At 43.6% G+C, this 20,633-nt stretch overlaps 1 protein-coding gene across 1 annotated transcript in view; it reads right to left on the reverse strand.

Annotated features, from left to right (window-relative positions):
* The window catches only part of LOC126199225 (odorant receptor 67c-like), a 163,736-nt gene that overhangs the window by 124,565 nt on the left and 18,538 nt on the right, over nt 1-20,633 (reverse strand). The window contains exon 2 of the mRNA XM_049936016.1: nt 18,016-18,224. Coding sequence (XP_049791973.1) covers nt 18,016-18,174 — 159 coding nt within the window. The 5' untranslated portion in view covers nt 18,175-18,224. The remainder of the gene's footprint in view (nt 1-18,015; nt 18,225-20,633) is intronic.

Genomic DNA, 20,633 nt, shown 5'->3' on the forward strand with positions numbered 1-20,633 from the left:
GTTTATGCAGGTCCCATCTCCTAAAATTCCCACATTTTTGCAGTTTCTTCAGTTTTAATCTACAGTTCGTCATCAATAGATTGTGGTCAGAGTCCACATCTGCCCCTGGAAGTGTCTAACAATTTCAAACCTGGTTCCTGAATCTCTGTCTTTCCATTATATAATCTATCTGAGACCTTCCAGTATCTCCAGGCTTCTTCAATTTATACAACCTTCTTTCATCATTCTCGAATTAAGTGTTAACTATGATTAAGTTACGCTCTGTGCGGCTTTCATTCCTTACTCCCATTCCATATTCACCTAATACGTTTCCTTCTCTTCCTTTTCATACTATCGAGTTCCAGTCACCCGTGACTATTAAATTTTCGTCTCCGTTCACTATCTGAATAATTTATTTTATCTCATCATACATTTCATCAATCTCTTCGTCATCTGCGGAGCTAGTTGGCATTTAAATTTGTACTACTGTGGGAGGCGTTGGCTTCGTGTCTATCTTGGCCACAATAATGCGTTCACTATGCTGTTTGTAGTAGCTTACCCGCATTCCTATTTTCCTATTCATTATTAAACCTACTCGTTCATTACTCCTATTTGATTTTGTATTTATAACCCTGTATTCACCTGACCAGAAGTCTTGCTCCTCCTGCCACCGAACTTCACTAATTCGCACTATATCTAACTTTAACCTATGCATTTCCCTTTTTAAATTTTCTAACTTACCTGCTCGATTGAGGGATCTGACATTCCACCCTCCAATGCGTAGAACGCCAGCGTTCTTTCTCCTGATAACAACGTCCTCTTGAGTAGTCCCCGCCCGGAGATCCGAATGGGGGACTATTTTACCTCCGGAATATTTTACCCAAGTGGATGCCATCATCATTTAACAATACAGTAAGTCCTCACGCTCTCGGTAATAATTGCGACCATAGTTTCCCCTTGCTCCCAGAAATTCGCAGCACCAGCAGAGCAAGGCCGTTTTGGTTAGTGTTACAAGGCCAGATCAGTCAATCATCCATACTGTTGCCCCTGCAACTACTGAAAAGGCTCTGCCCCTCTTCAGGAACCAAACGTTTGTGTGGCCTCTCAACAGATACCCCTCCGTTGTGGTTGCACCTACGGTACGGTTACCTGTATCGTTGAGGCACACGGGACTCCCCACCAACGGCAAGTTCCGTGGTTCATAGGGGGGGGGGGGGGGTATGTCTGGAGAGATATGGAACGTTATTCCAACCGCGAACATCAGACTCAGCATCACCCCAGTATTTGGTTAAAGTGATGTCGGTAAACATCAAATAAACATCCAGATCCAAAGAGGGCATTAACGTTGCGTCCCCTCTATGCTCAAATAAGGAATGTAGTGTTGTTGATAAGTACTGCGACGTGTTATTAATTCCAAAATGACAATAATGAGTCATTTGTAAATTACTATGAAGCCAAAAGTCCAGAAGTCAATCTGCGATGGATGTATGGAGCTACTATAGACACACAACTAGGAAGACCAGAAATGAAACAGAAGCACTGTCTTCCCTAATGTAAAGATTACGCTTGCTGCACTTGCGGAAAGTATTGGCACTTGTCGATATAGTAATTGTATATTCATATGGTAAGGCGAAAACTGTCATAATGGGGAAGAGCACTTTTAATACCACACTATTTTAACAGGCATAGTTCTACAGCAGAGCGTATGTGTTAGCCTTCCTCTGACATTTGAAGTGACTTACCCAGTGAAACGAATGGGAACTACCGTGTGATACTGGCTCGGAACCCCGTTACAACTCGGCGTTTGTCATGTAAGCAAACCAGTACCAGAAGTGAGAGAAGCGATAAGTGGGAGAACGAAATACTAGGAACAAGGAAGACTGGGCCCTAGGAATTCACATTTTAAACTTCCATTTTGTATTCAAACAAGCATGTTTTTACTTTTTCCTCAATTTTGCGGTCATCGGTCTTTTAGTTGCTTTCATGCCACCCACCAACCCTTCCTCTCTTCCACTAACCTCTTCGTCTCAGCGTAGCACGTACAAACAATATACTCTATTATTGAATGTAGTTGAGTCTCCACCTTCCCGTACACATTATGCTCCTTAATTCGTCCTCTGTTGGCTTGGAAGTCATTCCCCGATTCCTAACGCACGTAACCTCTTATGTCCATTTTCATCTGTCCCTAGTCCTAGAGTTTCCCATACACTCATTCCCTCCTGCATCCGTACCTCGTCAGAACACTTAGTTTTCTGCATCCTTCTGTAAAACCATATCTTAGAAACACTTTAGGTTTCTACTTTTCAAGTATTCTCACTATCCATTATTCATTTCCATTAAATACTTTGCTCCAGATGTGCAACTGTCGGAATGTATTCTTCAAACAAGCACATATGTTTGATAGTCGACGTGCAAGTGGTCCTATACTCGGGGAATGACTAGCAGAGGCAGGAATCCTGCATTGCCGTTCTAGATAAGTTGCTAGTAGGGTAGTTTTCCGTCACCTTTTTCTGATCTTTTATGAACAGTCCAGTAGGTATTTGTGTTGTACGAATGTTTGTGTTCACTGTTTATATTGTATAGTCTCGAGTTTCTGCTGTTATGGATGAAGGGAAAGGAGAGGGTGGAGCACGTTGCCCATGCACTTCTCTCCAATTGCGCAAAGAGAACCGAGGAGCTTAACGTCAGTGTATGTCAGATGGATCACTGTCAGCAGTGTCAAATGCACTTGTGTGACAGCTGACGGATATGTCTGGAATTTAATGGCGCAAAGACTGGTGATCAGGAACCTTACGCCACCACCTATCCTTATCTTGCTGGCCAAATGCTTTTATTGAAAATTTCATCCACCATCAGGATTCGAACAGGCATACCTCCAAGTCGAGCGGTATTGCACAAGGGTGCGTTATCGGCCTCGAATGCGGAGGCGGGTATGTTTGATATCTTTAAGTTGCGTTCGCCTGCTTATTATATCCTCCTTGCTTCGTTCCTGATGAGTTACTTTACCTCGAAGGTAGCAGAATTCCTAAACATCGTCTACTACGTGCTTGAGGGTTATCAGTAACCTAATTAAGCTATTCCAAAATACTTCCACCGTTCTTTTGCTTTCTCCAAGTCCACTTTTCCACTTTCTGTGTGACCGCTACGATCGCATGTTCGCATCCTGCCTCGTGCATGGATGTATGTGATGTCCTTAGGTTAGTTAGGTTTAATTAGTTCTAAGTTCTAGGCGAATGATGACGACAGAAGTTAAGTCGCATAGTGCTCAGAGCCATTTGAACCATTTTGAACCACTTTCTGTGATCATGAGACGGTACATTCTATTCAAAACGTCATACGCGAATCTTATCATTGATATCCTTTCACCCAGGATTTTGATTAAATTTTTAAATTTTTCTCTCAAAAGGAGCATTGCTTCATCTCTGTAAAAATTGAACAATAGGGGAGAAATATTGCAACCGTGCATTACGACGTTTTTAATCCGAGCACTTCTCTTTTAGCCTTCCGTTCTTATTTTCCCTCCTGGTTCTCCTACTTGAAACGATAACTTATCGCAGTTTCAGCAGTAATTTTTTCCCCTGTAGCATTCCATGTTGCTTTTGTTTAAGTTACTATTTCTTTGTATTAACTGATAAATTAGTACTCTGATCAGATCCCAAGAGGTTTCCTGTCCATCTTTGTTGGAAGCATTGTAATCGGTGACATTTCTTGTACTCATACCGTAGACGTAGCGTGGACTTCCACGCCATTGTGGTTGTTTATAATATTTAGACAGAATACTTACAATTGAGCACACGATTTAACGAGGCACTCGTATACCATTATCCAAGTTCCATCCATCTCTTTTGACGATTGTCTTCTATTTACATTCCAACAGCAACGATGTAATTGATCTTAATGCACGTAAGCGGGGTTAGGGCTCCCTGTTGACTAAACACTGTCTGTTCAGAACTGCGTCTAGGTTCGTAAGTTACAAGCGAATGAGCAACGCATGACGGGCAATTCTTGATCGTCAGAGCTAGTCACTATTCTGTTGTATTGAGAGTTCATATGTAGCAAAGTAAAAATTGTGAAGTTGTGTAAGCATCCGACTCTATTTTAGTTTAATTACCTCTCTGAGAGATAATAACGGGTGCGAAAGAATGGTTGAGCATTCTTCGTAGTTCCACGTTATAAGCATGGGCATTCTTCCAAAGATTACCATTAAATTCCTTATGCGTCACTGATACTCTTTTCTACGGACTGTACTAATCTGTTACGAGCCTAGGAGCGTGTCATAGATATTTTTCATGACAGCTGCCATGCCTCCTTAACAAGGATCTTTCATGACGAAGCAGTAATTCTGAACTGGTCGCCTCTGAGTGTGGTATTCCGCTTCTTTCACAGATTTCCACATTCTCCCATAATTTCCGCAACAGACCTAACGAGTAAGTCTGTGATTCGTCTTCTCTAATACTGACTTCGCTGGCTCATCACATTCCGCATTTACAGCACATGACGCGTTCCGGTTATTTATCGCTCATCACGTTATCGCATTTCATCAAGTTATTATGTTTGTTGTTAATATTATACTTTAAAAGCAAGTTGTACTAAATCACAGGAAGTAGGAATGTCATGAGTGGAAAATGTGACAGACCCGGTTACCAGATCATTTACACGTATCAATGTTTTATCATTGATGTCTCTATCGTATTATCTCCGAAATTATCAGCTGTAATTTATATTTCCGTCAAATATTCGTCGACGAGTATCATGTACTAGGTTCAGTCCACCCAAATTCTTCGGCGAAATAAATAATTTATAAATATGCTCTCAATGATAGAATTTATATATCACTCGAGCATGTGTTTTAGTTTCGAATGTCTTTCGGACATTTATGAAGACATAATCTAGTTGTTCTGTTGTGACTAATGTTTTCCAATTTTAGAATGCGAAAAGGACGAGCTGTGTCTCTCGTGAATGGTGTTTCCGATACGAACGCTTACTGTTTGCGAGAGGCATTTCACAGGAACGTCATTGTGCTTCAGCTTAGAATAAGTTCAAAGGTCCTCCGACAGACGAACGTTGGGTATATGGTCTTTTATGCTCTGCGTCTATTCATACCGGTTTTTCACAGGAACGGCCTCTGATGTCTTCCATTCACAGTGCTACGGATTCTGCATACATAGGTGCAAAGAAGCATTCAAATGTAACGCGTATGCTGCAGAAAGAGAACGTTTAAAGGCGAAAACATACGCACTAAAAGAAACCTATTCTACTTTCTTAACACACATTTATTTCATTCAGAATATCGCATCCATTTACTTAAATTATACATAAACACATTTTCGTGATAGAAACAGAAATATGTTCTCCCAATACTTGGACGTAAGTTCTCAAATAAACAAAACACAGCGCTCTGGTACTTCGTTACCGTGCCTTTCCTATGAATAACTGCTGCCTAACTTCTTGGCATTGAGTGTACGTGCTTGTTGGTTAAGTTCTAATCAATATTATTCCATTCCTGCAGAATACTGTCTTTCAGTCTTCTTTTACTTGTGATGTGGCGTTTCCTAATCCTACCTTCTAATTCTTGCCAGATGGTCTCGATCGGGAACAAGACAGGTGAATCATGTAATGTTTTGAGTATATGTGGTGTGTTGTATACGATCAGCGGCTGGAAATTAAAATTATTTCCCAGATTTAGTTTTTGAGTGCGTCTGCGCTGATGTTTTTGTAGTATATTCTTATTAAACATACTTGCTTATGTTGCCACCAACGAAACCAGGCCCACCCACACCACTTGACGCCATATATCCCCATACAATCACGTTGCCACTCCCATCTTTGCCGTAGCTTCCATATTTTTAGGATTCCTCTCAGTATTCTTCAGCTTTCACACGTTTATTCGTCCATCACTGCGGTATACACTGAATTACCTTTCATCTGACCATAAGACACGAACCCAGAACTCATTTTTCTTCGTTACATATTCACTGGTAAGTACTAAATACTTGTTATTGACTCCGTTACTAACACAAGGTTTTTTCCTGGAATTATGCCCACTAATGTTCAGAGATCTACGAACTATTCTTTCATGAACCGCCTTCCGCCCAAGAATGAGACGTGCTTATACATATGATCTAGTTTCTGTTGCTGTTATTCTGGAATTTTGCTTCAACATTTTCATCATTTGCCTTTTATATCTAAAAGTAAATTTTGGCCTAGTACCTGTCCTAGGCTGATTTAGTGTGGTATCACTCGCGTTATAGCGTCGGATGATACAGTACACAGTGGACGGATTCCTGTGTACAGCTTCTACAATGTCCTAGTGTGTCTTACTTTACTCATGCGTACACTAGGTGGTTGTTCCCTTCGATAGGGTCGTAATTTTTCGCTCCACGCGGACTGTAGCCATTAGCAGCTGAACGAGCTTGCGTACTGTACGGCAGCAGACACGAATGAGGAGTTCCGCAGGTACAAACGACAACATTTCCACCATTTACTGTATTTACTGCTGTATCATACAGCGCCCTTGAATACGTGGCTCATAAGGTGAAATAAAGTTGTTACAGGGAATCATATCTCTATAATATACACTAATATACACACATTATTATCATTTGTGAACTTTTATGTGTATGAAACAAAGGATAAGGCATCACTGGATCACAAAATAACAAATATTTCCACCATCTGTGTCGATTAATTCAATATTTATAACTGCGTAAACCCCCATCCACAACCCCTCAACACCCCCCCATATACAGTGTGAGTCACCTAACGTTACCGCTGGATATATTTCGTAAACCACATCAACTACTGACGAACCGATTCCACAGACCGAACGTGAGGAGAGGGGCGAGTGTAATTGGTTAATACAAACCATAAAAAAAATGCACGGAAGTATGTCTTTTAACACAAACCTACGTTTTTTTTAAAATGGAACCCCGTTAGTTTTGTTAGCACATCTGAACATATAAACAAATACGTAATCAGTGCCGTTTGTTGCATTGTAAAATGTTAATTACATCCGGAGATATTGTAACTTAAAGTTGACGCTTGAAACCTCCGACGTTTAGTTGCGTGTTGTAACAAACACGGGCCACGGTCGGCGAGCAGCATCTGTAGGGCCAGCCCGTTCTCCTGATCTTACACCTCTGGACTTCTTTCTGTGGGGTACGTTAAAGGAGAATGTGTACCGTGATGTGCCTACACCCCCAGAGGATATGAAACAACGTATTGTGCCAGCCTGCGGCGACATTACACCAGATGTACTGTGGCGTGTACGACATTCATTACGCCAGAGATTGCAATTGTGTGCAGCAAATGATGGCCACCACATTGAACATCTATTGGCCTGACATGTCGGTACACACTCTATTCCACTCCGTAATTGAAAACGGAAACCATGTGTGTACGTATACCTCACCCCTCATGGTAATGTACCTGTGCGTCAGTGAAAAAGACCAATGAAAAGGTGTTAGCATGTGGACGTAATGTGCTGTTCCAGTCTCTTCTGTACCTAAGGTCCATCACCGTTCCCTTTGGATCCCTACGTAATTCGGTGCTCTCCGATACACACGATCGAACAGCGGAGGAGTGGTACTCAAGCGTCAACTTTAGGTTACAATATCTCCGGATGTAATTAACATTTTACAATGAAACAAACGGCACTGATTACGTATTTGTTTATATGTTCAGATGTACTAACAAAACTAACGGGGTTCCATTTAAAAAAACGTAGGTTTGTGTTAAAAAACATACTTCCGTGCATTTTTTTATGGTTTGTATTAACCAATTACACTAGCCCCTCTCCTCACGTTCGGTCTGTGGAATCGATTCGTCAGTATTTGATGTGGTTTACGAAATATATCCAGAGGTAATGTTAGGTGACTCACCATATATATATATATATATATATATATATATATATATATATATATACACTCCTGGAAATGGAAAAAAGAACACATTGACACCGGTGTGTCAGACCCACCATACTTGCTCCGGACACTGCGAGAGGGCTGTACAAGCAATGATCACACGCACGGCACAGCGGACACACCAGGAACCGCGGTGTTGGCCGTCGAATGGCGCTAACTGCGCAGCATTTGTGCACCGACGCCGTCAGTGGCAGCCAGTTTGCCGTGGCATACGGAGCTCCATCGCAGTCTTTAACACTGGTAGCATGCCGCGACAGCGTGGACGTGAACCGTATGTGCAGTTGACGGACTTTGAGCGAGGGCGTATAGTGGCCATGCGGGAGGCCGGGTGGACGTACCGCCGAATTGCTCAACACGTGGGGCGTGAGGTCTCCACAGTACATTGATGTTGTCGCCAGTGGTCGGCGGAAGGTGCACGTGCCCGTCGACCTGGGACCGGACCGCAGCGACGCACGGATGCACGCCAAGACCGTAGGATCCTACGCAGTGCCATAGGGGACCGCACCGCCACTTCCCAGCAAATTAGGGACACTGTTGCTCCTGGGGTATCGGCGAGGACCATTCGCAACCGTCTCCATGAAGCTGAGCTACGGTCCCGCACACCGTTAGGCCGTCTTCCGCTCACGCCCCAACATAGTGCAGCCCGCCTCCAGTGGTGTCGCGACAGGCGTGAATGGAGGGACGAATGGAGACGTGACGTCTTCAGCGATGAGAGTCGCTTCTGCCTTGGTGCCAATGATGGTCGTATGCGTGTTTGGCGCCGTGCAGGTGAGCGCCACAATCAGGACTGCATACGACCGAGGCACACAGGGCCAACACCCGGCATCATGGTGTGGGGAGCGATCTCCTACACTGGCCGTACACCACTGGTGATCGTCGAGGGGACACTGAATAGTGCACGGTACATCCAAACCGTCATCGAACCCATCGTTCTACCATTCCTAGACCGGCAAGGGAACTTGCTGTTCCAACAGGACAATGCACGTCCGCATGTATCCCGTGCCACCCAACGTGCTCTAGAAGGTGTAAGTCAACTACCCTGGCCAGCAAGATCTCCGGATCTGTCCCCCATTGAGCATGTTTGGGACTGGATGAAGCGTCGTCTCACGCGGTCTGCACGTTCAGCACGAACGCTGGTCCAACTGAGGCGCCAGGTGGAAATGGCATGGCAAGCAGTTCCACAGGACTACATCCAGCATCTCTACGATCGTCTCCATGGGAGAATAGCAGCCTGCATTGCTGCGAAAGGTGGATATACACTGTACTAGTGCCGACATTGTGCATGCTCTGTTGCCTGTGTCTATGTGCCTGTGGTTCTGTCAGTGTGATGATTTGATGTATCTGACCCCAGGAATGTGTCAATAAAGTTTCCCCTTCCTGGGACAATGAATTCACGGTGTTCTTATTTCAATTTCCACGAGTATATATATATATATTCAATGCAACTCTCAACGCTTTCAAACACCATGCCCAAAATGTTCATATTCACTTGCTCACTAAGGGCAAACCATTAGCTCTCTCTACAACGAAAATGAAAGGAGTTTTTTGTACTGTTGCTGTGCTGCGATAAGTGTCTGCACCAGTGGTTGGACTTAAGAGTTTTAAAGTAAGAGATGTAGCTGTGTACAAGATCTTTCGCATTTCTGAGTTTGCCAACAAGGACTAAATGGAGTTCACTTATCAACCGGAAGGTCCTCTCGTTTTTCATACAAAAAGGACCAGCTCATTTTTTCTGTAGGATTAATAGTGAGTACATAGTGAGAGAGACAATATGAAAGTCTCCCAAGTAGTTTTTGAAGGCCTTGTGAGTCACAGTAAACCCATTGGTAGGGGCAACTGAATCACGCTCTGCACTCAGTGTGCGTGCGCGCGCGCGCTCGTGTGTGTGTGTGTGTGTGTGTGTGTGTGTGTGTGTGTGTGTGTATTTCAGTATCAGTTATTTCAGCGCAGCATCCTTCCAAGTGGATACGATTTTAGATATAGGATTACTGTATTTCATTTTGTAGTCTTCAGTTCCAATTTCAGACGCACGAGATTCTGGGTGGAAATTATTGACCTCTTTATTGAATGTGAAGGGACTAACAATTTCTGCCATCTTCTGACACATAATTTGCAAAGTTATAACTTCTGTAGACTTAATACATAGCCCATCTTAGGAATGTCCAGTTACCATTAAATTTTCGTAAGTACTATGTCTACATTTTCTTACGCAGGGAAAGTGTAAAACTTGGGTTCCAGCAACAGTCTTTCTGTAGTACTTTAAACACAGGTTGTTCTTTAAATTTTATTATTATTTTGCTCATATATCTATATTTATGTGAAACGCCGTCTAAGATGTGCTACAATCTTAGCCCTCTCTGTCCTATGTGGATTAGACGTTCACATTCCGTCTTTAAAGCGGGTTTTTACATATTATTTATCAGCATTCGTTGCTTTATTACCACAATCGTCGCGAAAGCTTGTTTGCTTGATAGCACCCAAAAAAAGATCAAGTCTCTTCCTAGCAATACAGGGCTTCATAGAAGTAGGGCTATTGTCTGATAACTTCTGATCAGTGCTCCGAAAGACTCTGATCAGCGCCGGATGATATGAGCGATTTTCCTTCATTCCGTGCAAGAGAATGTACACCATCTATGAATAATTTTACGACTGACTACACCATCTATGAATAATTTTACGACTGAGGTCCTGAAGGTGATGACAGAAGCATCCTCCCAACGACAAGTAATCAGCGTCTATCATTGTCATTTATTCTCATTCCTATGTATCCATTCCTGATCTGGGTAGACTAAATGTTTCTGAATTTTACTGTAAACACTCCAACTCCAGGTGAGCCTTCACAATACCTATCCTTTATAATTCTCATACGGTGTTTCTATCGGCAGCAGACCAAAAGGCCGCAATCTGTCCTTAGCAGAATAGTGTGAATTAATGCCGATTATGAGACCCAATTAACTGAGGGTAGCTGCACTCTCAATGACACCAGTCTCCAGGATAATCTAAAAGCAGTCTCAGTTCATCACGCAGAGACATCGTAGGAATTTCGTAATTGATTACGACCTGTGTATTCGATTTCTCCTGAGATGACTTCTTTCAATTTCCAGAAAAATTTGTCTTTCATCACTCACTATACGCTGGATTTTTTTCCCTTGGAGGTCCATAAGTCCCCTCTTTTGGCTGCCTTAATGAAGGAACAACCGCTGTTCGACCAGGTGTGGCAAGGTTTGCTGCCTCTACCTTATCATCATCGTTCGGAGCAAAAGTGATATGTTTCTTAACAGACAATGTATACAACAACTTTTTCTTCCGTAAAGGTTACTGATATCCTGCATCACCTGAAGAACCTGAGGACTGTCTTCCACACCGAATTCAGGCCATTATCGAGGCTAGAGGCAGTGTTACACGATATTAGCATGATGTCACCTGTGAGTGACATATATTTTGTTATATGCGTTTTCAGTCTTTCTCGGCGTATTCCACTAATGAATTCTGTGGTGTCACCGCCAGACACCACACTTGCTAGGTGGTAGCTTTAAATCGGCCGCTGTCCATTAGTACATGTCGGACCCGCATGTCGCCACTGTCAGTGATCGCAGACCGAGCGCCACCACACGGCAGGTCTCGAGAGACCTACTAGCACTCGCCCCAGTTGTACGGACGACTTAGCTAGCGATGCACACTGACGAAGCCTCGCTCATTTGCAGAGCAGATAGTTAGAATAGCCTTCAGCTAAGTCAATGGCTACGACCTAGCAAGGCTCCATTAGCCTTACATAGCTTGTATCTAAAGAGTCTCACTTGTATCGTCAAGAGCGATGTACCACAAGGATGGATTAAAGTTAAGTATTCCAGGAGCTACGTACTTTTCTTTATAGCATTCATTACGTATCCTGTTTCAGACCTCACGCCATCCTTCGTGAGCTTATAGCGTGCATTTCGGTCTCCTCAAATCCCACTGTGTCGGTACTTCTGCCGACACATCAAATTCATCTCGGGTTATCAGCCGGTTGGTGGCGTCGTCTTGTCGCAACGTTTCAATGAGTTTGGTACCCTTCATCTTCAGGCGAAGTCACTTCGCCTGAAGGTGATGGGTACCAAACTCATTGAAACGTTGCGACAAGAAGACGCCACCACTCGGCTGATAACCCGAGAAGAATTCATCAACCATATATTTCGTTCTGTCTCGTAGTATTCAGAGGCCGACAAGGAGTAATTTATGTACATTCAATTTTCAGACGTGGCCATCTGTGCCGTGAGTACAAACTTTCCGTAAGTTTTGGTATTTTTCCACTTTTTACCTCTCTGGTGGAATCTCTGGTTGAGTAGAATCTTTGCCAGAGAGACTTGCGGCACGTATTTGACTCGCAAGGTGGAGAGTGATGGGCAGCGACGGAAGTCTCGAGTTCACAGCAAAGCGAGGAAAGTGGCGAGCCAGACCCTGTTTTGCGAGCAGCCCGTGTATGTGCTGGAAAACGACTTGATCGCACCTCGTGTGATAGCGCGGCCTAGTTGTAGTTGAGAGCTGTTGTTAGAAAGCTGTAATTTGGAAAGGCGCACCCCTTTTGCATGCAAGAGCGCTTCAGTTGCACAAAACTGGTATTGCCCGAAGGAGATCGGCGGTTAAAGCAACGTTTCGAGCTCTGTACTGCCTTCACTATTATGTCGCTGCACCCTGGTTGCATTTACGCACGAGTACTGGATAACTCCACATGAAGCTCAGTTACCTTGTTGTTGAGAATTTACCATTCTGTGCGTTTTAGTTTCGTCATGCAAAATTGTAATTGAGTTTGCCTTTGACACGTGCCACTATTTCCACTTTTCTTGACTGGTCATTTGTCTATTTTAACTGTTCATGTCTCAAGATTGTCACTGTGTTTGCTCTGGTGGGCGCCATTATTTTGCGTGCTTTATGGGAGCAGTGGTAACTGATTTAGGTTACAGATCTTATCAAGCTCATTTAATGGTGTGTGTAATGTATTTCCAGGAAGTGCGTGCAAGACTGATATGTGAAATAAAATAAGATTATAAGATTACGGCTCTGTAAACCCATTGAATTATCATCGGGTGAATTTTAATCCTGACCATTTGATCTTGAGTTAAGTAATTACATTTTCAAACTGAACAGTTCGCATCTCTTAATTTGACGTGTATCTGAAAGAGCTTCGCACCTACATTTGTTTTGAAATTGTTCGGTACTTCTCTCCAGTAAGTGTACAAATCATAAATTGAGGCACGAGAAAAACTGGTGTATTCAAACCTGTGATAAGGGGGGCCCCCTGTAATTTGCTGTTATGTATTTGAAGTGCTTTTGTGAAATTGGATTTATCTGGCTATTATTTTTAGGTTTGAATTGCTGTCAGTTTGTTATTATAAATTTGTTTAAGGGGTACGACACGTATTTTTCAGATATCATTGAGGATTTTAATTTTCCATCACAAGCAGTTCTCGAGTTTGAGTTGAAACTTTTAATTGATGTTATAATTGGTTTGAGCTCAAATTTTACACTACTGTATCACCGGTATTTTATCCTTGATACTGGATCAGTGTAAATATTAACAATTAAGAGTAAGCCTTGTAATGGCTATCGTTTAAAAGAAGAAGAAAATATAAAAGGGATAGGACAATATGTTTTCAATAACCGTTGAGTAAGAATTGTTTGTTAATAAATTTGTTTTAAAGGATGTCTGAATTAATGTTAGCCCGGTACTTTTCCACTCCTTCATAGCTCCTACCGTATCATCATCTTTACTCTGATTCAAAGAAAATAGTTAAAAACTAAGCATTTCTTTTAATGTATGTAGTTCTCTGTTATTGGCCTTCCCTTCACCGAAGGAACCACACCTCAATAAATTATATTGTTGTTGATTAGCGAATCAAGCTCTCTATATTATTTAATATAGGCTATGTTTTTACCATTCCTTCGGCTACTGCCATGTATATATTAAAATTTACAGCTTGTTAAAAACTATTATCGATACTGACATTGCAATTTCATTTAAAAAATCTGTTTCAGTCTGACGATGACACTAGCTGCAACAGCGTTATACGAGGTGCATTCAAGTTCTAAGGCCTCCGATTTTTTTAAATTAACTACTCACCCGAAATAGATGAAACTGGCGTTATTTCTCGACGTAATCGACCTGCAGGCGTACACATTTTTCACAACGCTGACGCCATGATTCCATGGCAGCGGCGAAGGCTTCTTTAGGAGTCTGTTTTGACCACTGGAAAATCGCTGAGGCAATAGCAGCACGGCTAGTGAATGTGCGGCCACAGAGTGTGTCTTTCATTGTTGGAAAAAGCCAAAAGTCACTAGGAGCCAGGTCAGGTGAGTAGGGAGCATGAGGAATCACTACAAAGCTGTTATCACGAAGAAACTGTTGCGTAACGTTAGCTCGATGTGCGGGTGCGTTGTCTTGGTGAAACAGCACATGCGCAGCCCTTCCCGGACGTTTTTGTTGCAGTGCAGGAAGGAATTTGATCTTCAAAACATTTTCGTAGGATGCACCTGTTACCGTAGTGCCCTTTGGAACGCAATGGGTAAGGATTACACCCTCGCTGTACCAGAACATTGACACCATCATTTTTTCAGCACTGGCGGTTACCCGAAATTTTTTTGGTGGCGGAGAATCTGTGTGCTTCCATTGAGCTGACTGGCGCTTTGTTTCTGGATTGAAAAATGGCATCCACGTCTCATCCATTGTCACAACCGACGAAAAGAAAGTCCCATTCATGCTATCATTGCGCGTCAACATTGCTTGGCAACATGCCACACGGGCAGCCATGTGATCGTCCGGCAGCATTCGTGGCACCCACCTGGATGACACTTTTTGCATTTTCAGGTCGTCATGCAGGATTGTGTGCACAGAACCCACAGAAATGCCAACCCTGGAGGCGATCTGTTCAACAGTCATTCGGTGATCCCCCAAAACAATTCTCTCCACTTTCTCGATCATGTCGTCAGACCGGCTTGTGCGAGCCCGAGGTTGTTTCGGTTTGTTGTCACATGATGTTCTGCCTTCATTAAACTGTCGCACCCATGAACGCACTTTCGACACATCCATAACTCCATCACCACATGTCTCCTTCAACTGTCGATGAATTTCAATTGGTTTCACACCACGCAAATTCAGAAAACGAATGATTGCACGCTGTTCAAGTAAGGAAAACGTCGCCGTTTTAAGTATTTAAAACAGTTCTCATTCTAGCCGCTGGCGGTAAAATACCATCTGCCGTACGGTGCTGCCATCTCTGGGACGTATTGACAATGAACGCGGCCTCATTTTAAAACAATGCGCATGTTTCTCTTTCCAATCCGGAGAAAAAAAATCGGAGGCCTTAGAACTTGAATGCACCTCGTACATACAGTTATTCACTGTTTGTGCGAACGCCTGACAGTAGTGAAGGCACCAGTGAAGGATCCAGAAGACGTGTTCGTATGTCAGTGTATTTTCGTGCACGTAGCCACCGACTGCGGGTACGCAAACGGTTAGAATGACAGTTCTGTGAGAGACATAAAACTGCCACCAAAGTGCATTAGTGTAAATCGTTTTCAGTATTAATAGATGACCTGCTACGGTATAAAAGAGACGTCACGGAGTCAAGTGTCGATTGATCACTGTGGAGGGCACGGAGATGTCACATGTCACACAGCGTGATAAGCGGCTGGCAGACTTTGAAAAGGCTCTGAGCCAGTTGGTCGAATCGTGCAATTTCCCTGTTTGTGGGCAAATTGGATGCGACAGCCGCCCGTTGTTACACTGTATGGGAATTTGAGGGAAGGCATAATTTTCGTCGAGGTTAGGGTCGACAATGTCTGACCACTATCAGTGAAGTCCGCTGTGTGGCGCACCAAAGCGCATCGAAGTGCCTTCAGATATGCGCCTGCCATCTCGGAATGAACTACTTGACACATTCTATGTCATTCAGGACCATGTGTCAGACAAAAGCAGCAGCTGGGATAGTGAATTACCGCCCCATGCACAGGCTGCCGTGAACAGCATAACGGGAACCGCTCAGTGTGACCGGGAAGAATGGTCCGCAGATGAATGGTGTCACACCGTGGTCGGTGACGATTCGCGACTCTGCACTCACTACCTCAAATGATCATCAACGACGAGTAAGGCGGCGACCTAAGGAAAACATTTGAGACGGCGCCCCATTGTAGGCAGCTGACGAAGCTACGAGCACATGGAATAAGTGGACATATAAGTGAGTGGCTCGAAAGACTTCTTAAGTAATAGAACCCAGTGGTCTTCCTCGACGGCGAGTGTTCATCAGAGAAACAGGTATCGTCAGGAGTGCCCAGGGAAGTGTAATAGGACCACTGTTCTACTGTATAGACATAAATGTTTTGGCGGACATGGTAGGCAGAAATCTGCGATTGTTTGGCTTATGATGCTGTGATGTACGGTGTGGTGTCGAAGTTGAGTGACCGTAGTAAGATACAAGAAGACTTAGATAAAACACCCAGTTGGTGTGACGAAAGGCAGTTAGAAAAAATGCAAGTTAATGGGGATCAGTTGGAAGAACAAACGTATAATATTCGGATGCAATATTACTTGTGCCCTGTTTGACACAGTCGAGTTATATAAATGCCTGGACGTATGAAATAAAATGAGCAAATGAGAACTGTGGTTGGGAAGGCGAATGGTCGACTTCGGTTTATGGGGAGAATTTTAGGAAAGAATGCTTTGACACGTGAAGGAGACCGCATATGTATCACTGGCGCGACCTATTCTTGAGTACAGCCAGCCGTTGTGGCCGAGCGGTTCTAGGCGCTTCAGTCCGGAACCACGAGACTGCTACGGTCACAGGTTCGAATCCTGCCTCGGGAATCGATCTGTGTTATGTCCTTAGGTTAGTTTGGATTAAGTAGTTCTGTTATAGGGGACTGATGACCTCAGATTTTAAGTCCCATAGTGCTCAGAGCCATTTGAACCATTTTCTTTTTTTTATTCTTGAGTACTGCTTCAGTGTTTGGGATTCGTACCAGGTCGGATTGAAGAAGTATATCGAAGTAGTTCAGAGGCGGGCTGCTAGATTTGCTACCGGTAGGTTCAAGCAACACGTCAGTGTTACAGAGATGCATCCCTAGAGGAGAGCGACTATCTTTTCGAGAACCACTGTTCAGATAGTATAGAGAACCGGCATTTGAAGCTGACTGCCAAATGATTGTACTGCCGCCGGCGTACATTGCGCGGAAGAATCACGAAGACATACGGAGGCACAGAGATAATCGTTTTTCCATCATTCTGTTCGCGAGTGCAACCGTAAAGGAAATGGTTAGAAGTGGTACAGAGTACCCTAACTCACGCACCGTGAGGTAGTTTGCGAAATATCTTTGTAGATATAGATGTAGGTCTCATTATTCTAATGTTTTGGTGAGGTTACTCCTGGTCGTACGAAGTGGCGACCGAAAGGGTATGACTTCAGACCACAGCTGTTAGTGACCGAGGAAACTCTGACTTCACAACGCTACACCACGGACGACCTCATTCCTAGGGTGTTATCTCTGACGTGACACTAACGCAGAGCCATTTCTTCTGCAGGACACACGTGTGTGCCTATGAACTGTGTGAGTGATGCTGATCTCCCGTGGTGGGTGAGATCTCCAGCTCAAGCCCTGACAAGAACTTGCACGGCACCACTGCGAACGTCAACACCGTCCCAGTGCCAGTATGCTGAATAACAAGGACAGCAGTAGGCCAGCTTGCCTCATGAGAGGATACAAACGCTTCTAAACAAAATATGCATGCCTGTAGGACACAACAGAGGCAACGTCAAAGTGATAACTGCGCTCATACTGCCTAGTTCTTGTTGATCCGGTTTTGTAATCATCTACGTAACACAAAGCATGAAGTTTCTTTCCATTTCCTCTCCAACTTTTCTATTTTGTCAAGCGGATTTATTCACAAAATATCCACAATTGATTGCTGTCACTTTCAGGCAGTTTATTTTCTATATTGATAACATGATCGTTGCAGGTCTACCTCCTATAGTCTGGAAATCAGGAACCTTTAGAAATTTCATTTGGGACAAGTGGATAATTACGGTATAGCAATGGGCGTCCAGATGTGTTAGCCCTACAGACATGCGAGACAGCGAGTGACCTTGGAGACGAGCCGCCAGTAGGCGTCCCTGCGGAGCGTGAAGTACGAGAGCCGGTACCAGGAGCCGCCCACCAGACTGGAGACGGGCAGGTTCTTGCCCAGCTGCTGCACGTCCGTGATGTTGAGGCCGATGTCGGCCAGCTCGCACAGCAGGTGCATCAGCAGGCACGACCACACCAGCGGCTGGATCGTGGCCCACAACGGCTGGCCTGCGAAACCAGTCACCGCTTAAGCGGCAGACAGCTGCGAAAGAGCGTTAGGCATGCAAGCACCGCGCATTCGTATTCATTCCTATTCAATTTTTGTAATACTTGAGATATCTAGCACTGTTGGCTGCAGGAAAAATCGTCATAGTGTAACAAATAACAAGAAAGTCCAGAAACTTCCAAAAATTTTACTACAATATTGTCAGATTGAAAGTAATATGGGAAACAGTATTACATTCAAGTAATAATAACAGTAATAATACAAATCATAATCATATTGAAACACTAAACCGTACAAAATGCAAGGAAAAAGAAATCAAGGGGGAATGTCGGATCATTTTGTAATTAGAACAGGAGTCAGGAAAGATGATGATCTCTTAGCAAAGCCCTAGTACTGCGTTTTAGAGAAAGCGGTACAAGAGAGGAGAAAACTAAAATTGGGGCTTAAAACTGACGAACCAATGAAATTAGAAAGAAAAAAAATATTACGACATTCTCCTTACCTTCTGCAGATGGACTGGCGATTATACAACTGCCCACTTAAACAACATAAAAATAAATTGAAATTGCTAAGGAAACGGTAGAGAGAGTAGTCCTCCAAATGTAAGTGAAAAATCAGTACTCGTCTAGCAACAAAGTGGGGCCCAAAATTCGTAATACTAAATACGAGAAATATCGAGAGTTTTGCACTTCAAATATTTAGGTGAAACCCTTAAGGAAACTGGGAAGGGAAACACAGGTCACGAAACTCTATGTCTCTAAATAGGAAGCAGCATTCAGCCTCACAAAAGACGTCTCTTACAAGAAATTTATCTTAAGATATAAAACAAAGTCACTACATCACAGTCCGCAGCTCGTGGCCGTGCGGTAGCGTTCTCGCTTCCCACGCCCGGGTTACCGGGTTCGATTCCCGGCGGGGTCAGGGATTTTCTCTGCCTCGTGATGGCTGGGTGTTGTGTGTGATGTCCTTAGGTTAGTTAGGTTTAAGTAGTTGTATGTTCTAGGGGACTGATGACCATAGCTGTTAAGTCCCATAGTGCTCAGAGCCATTTGAATCACTACATCACAGTCACCAAGCCCGAGTGTCTTTATGCAACTGAAACTATTTTGAACGGAAAGAGAAACACTGAATAAGTCCAAAAGGAACCTTTTAAATCCAAATTATACTGTAAACGCAACAGTCAGAAATTGAGAAGTACACCAACGTATATTTGGATATGGTAAAAAGAAAAACAGGCTAAATGGTTTCTCTTCTTTTTCTTGTGCTTTCCACACGAATTGTCACAGGCTCGGGACGGTTATTAACGGAGGTAGGATGCTAAATTTAAGGGGTGCCCGAATGCCCTAAAGCCACCCCCTCTTAACCCCTTGGGAAGGAATTTGTGTACGCCAACTGTCTGCACGCTGCGTTATTCATGCGACATTGAGAGATACTTTGTAATTGTTTCCTAATCGTGTAACTAAGGCGGGCCGGCCGCTGGTAGCCGAGCGGTTCTCGGCGCTTCAGTCTGGAACCGCGCGACCGCTACGGTCGCAGGTTCGAATCCTGCCTAGGGCATGGATGTGTGTGATGTCCTTAGGTTAGTTAGGTTTAAGTAGTTCTAAGTTCTAGGGGACATGACCTGAGATGTTAAGTCCCATAGTGCTCAGAGCCATTTGAACAATTTTTTGGACCAAGGCGGGACCTAGTTACTTGCCCGGTATTCTCGTAGTTTAATGTGGAAAACCACCTAAACACCACATCCAGGCTGACCGACACACCAGCCGTCGTCGTTAATTCGCAGCGCCGGGCGGAATCGGTCTGGGCTGGCGTATCTACCCGTCTCTTAAGCGCCGTTTTAACATGGACAGCTATCCATGCGAGTGCAGGACGAAATTCATTAGATAATACATGAATGGAAAAAGTCAGATTAACTGTTGAGATTGTGTAATTCTGCGGAACATGCTGTGAAGCTAAAATCGAATACTAAGCATTTTTATGCGGAAAATTCATGAATGGACATTTCGCATGGCGGAAAACCTGGGGACGCTGCTACAACTTGATCTGGTGAGCGACATGGATCCCATTTTGAGAGAAAAAAAGGAAATAAGTTCACAAAGAAATGCTTAGACAATAATCAGAAAATATGCCATGTTGTCAATCACAAGTTCCAGAAAGGTCCAACTTGACGAATATGAATAATAATCTGATAATAATGTGGAATGAATTTCCATTCGGCAGCAGAGTGGGCACTAAGCCGAAACTCACTAAACGATGTGTACTGTGAGCCGGACTATTGCTGCAACCCAGAAACTTTGCATTCGCAGCCAATACCTCTACTTTTAAGTCACGCACGTATGACCTTCCTTTACGAGCTCGACACGTAGGATAAAAGATACTCGCGCAAGCGAAGATGCTAGAGTGGTTCGTGT

This window comes from Schistocerca nitens, chromosome 8 (assembly GCF_023898315.1).
Source record: "Schistocerca nitens isolate TAMUIC-IGC-003100 chromosome 8, iqSchNite1.1, whole genome shotgun sequence".
Taxonomy (NCBI): domain Eukaryota; kingdom Metazoa; phylum Arthropoda; class Insecta; order Orthoptera; family Acrididae; genus Schistocerca; species Schistocerca nitens.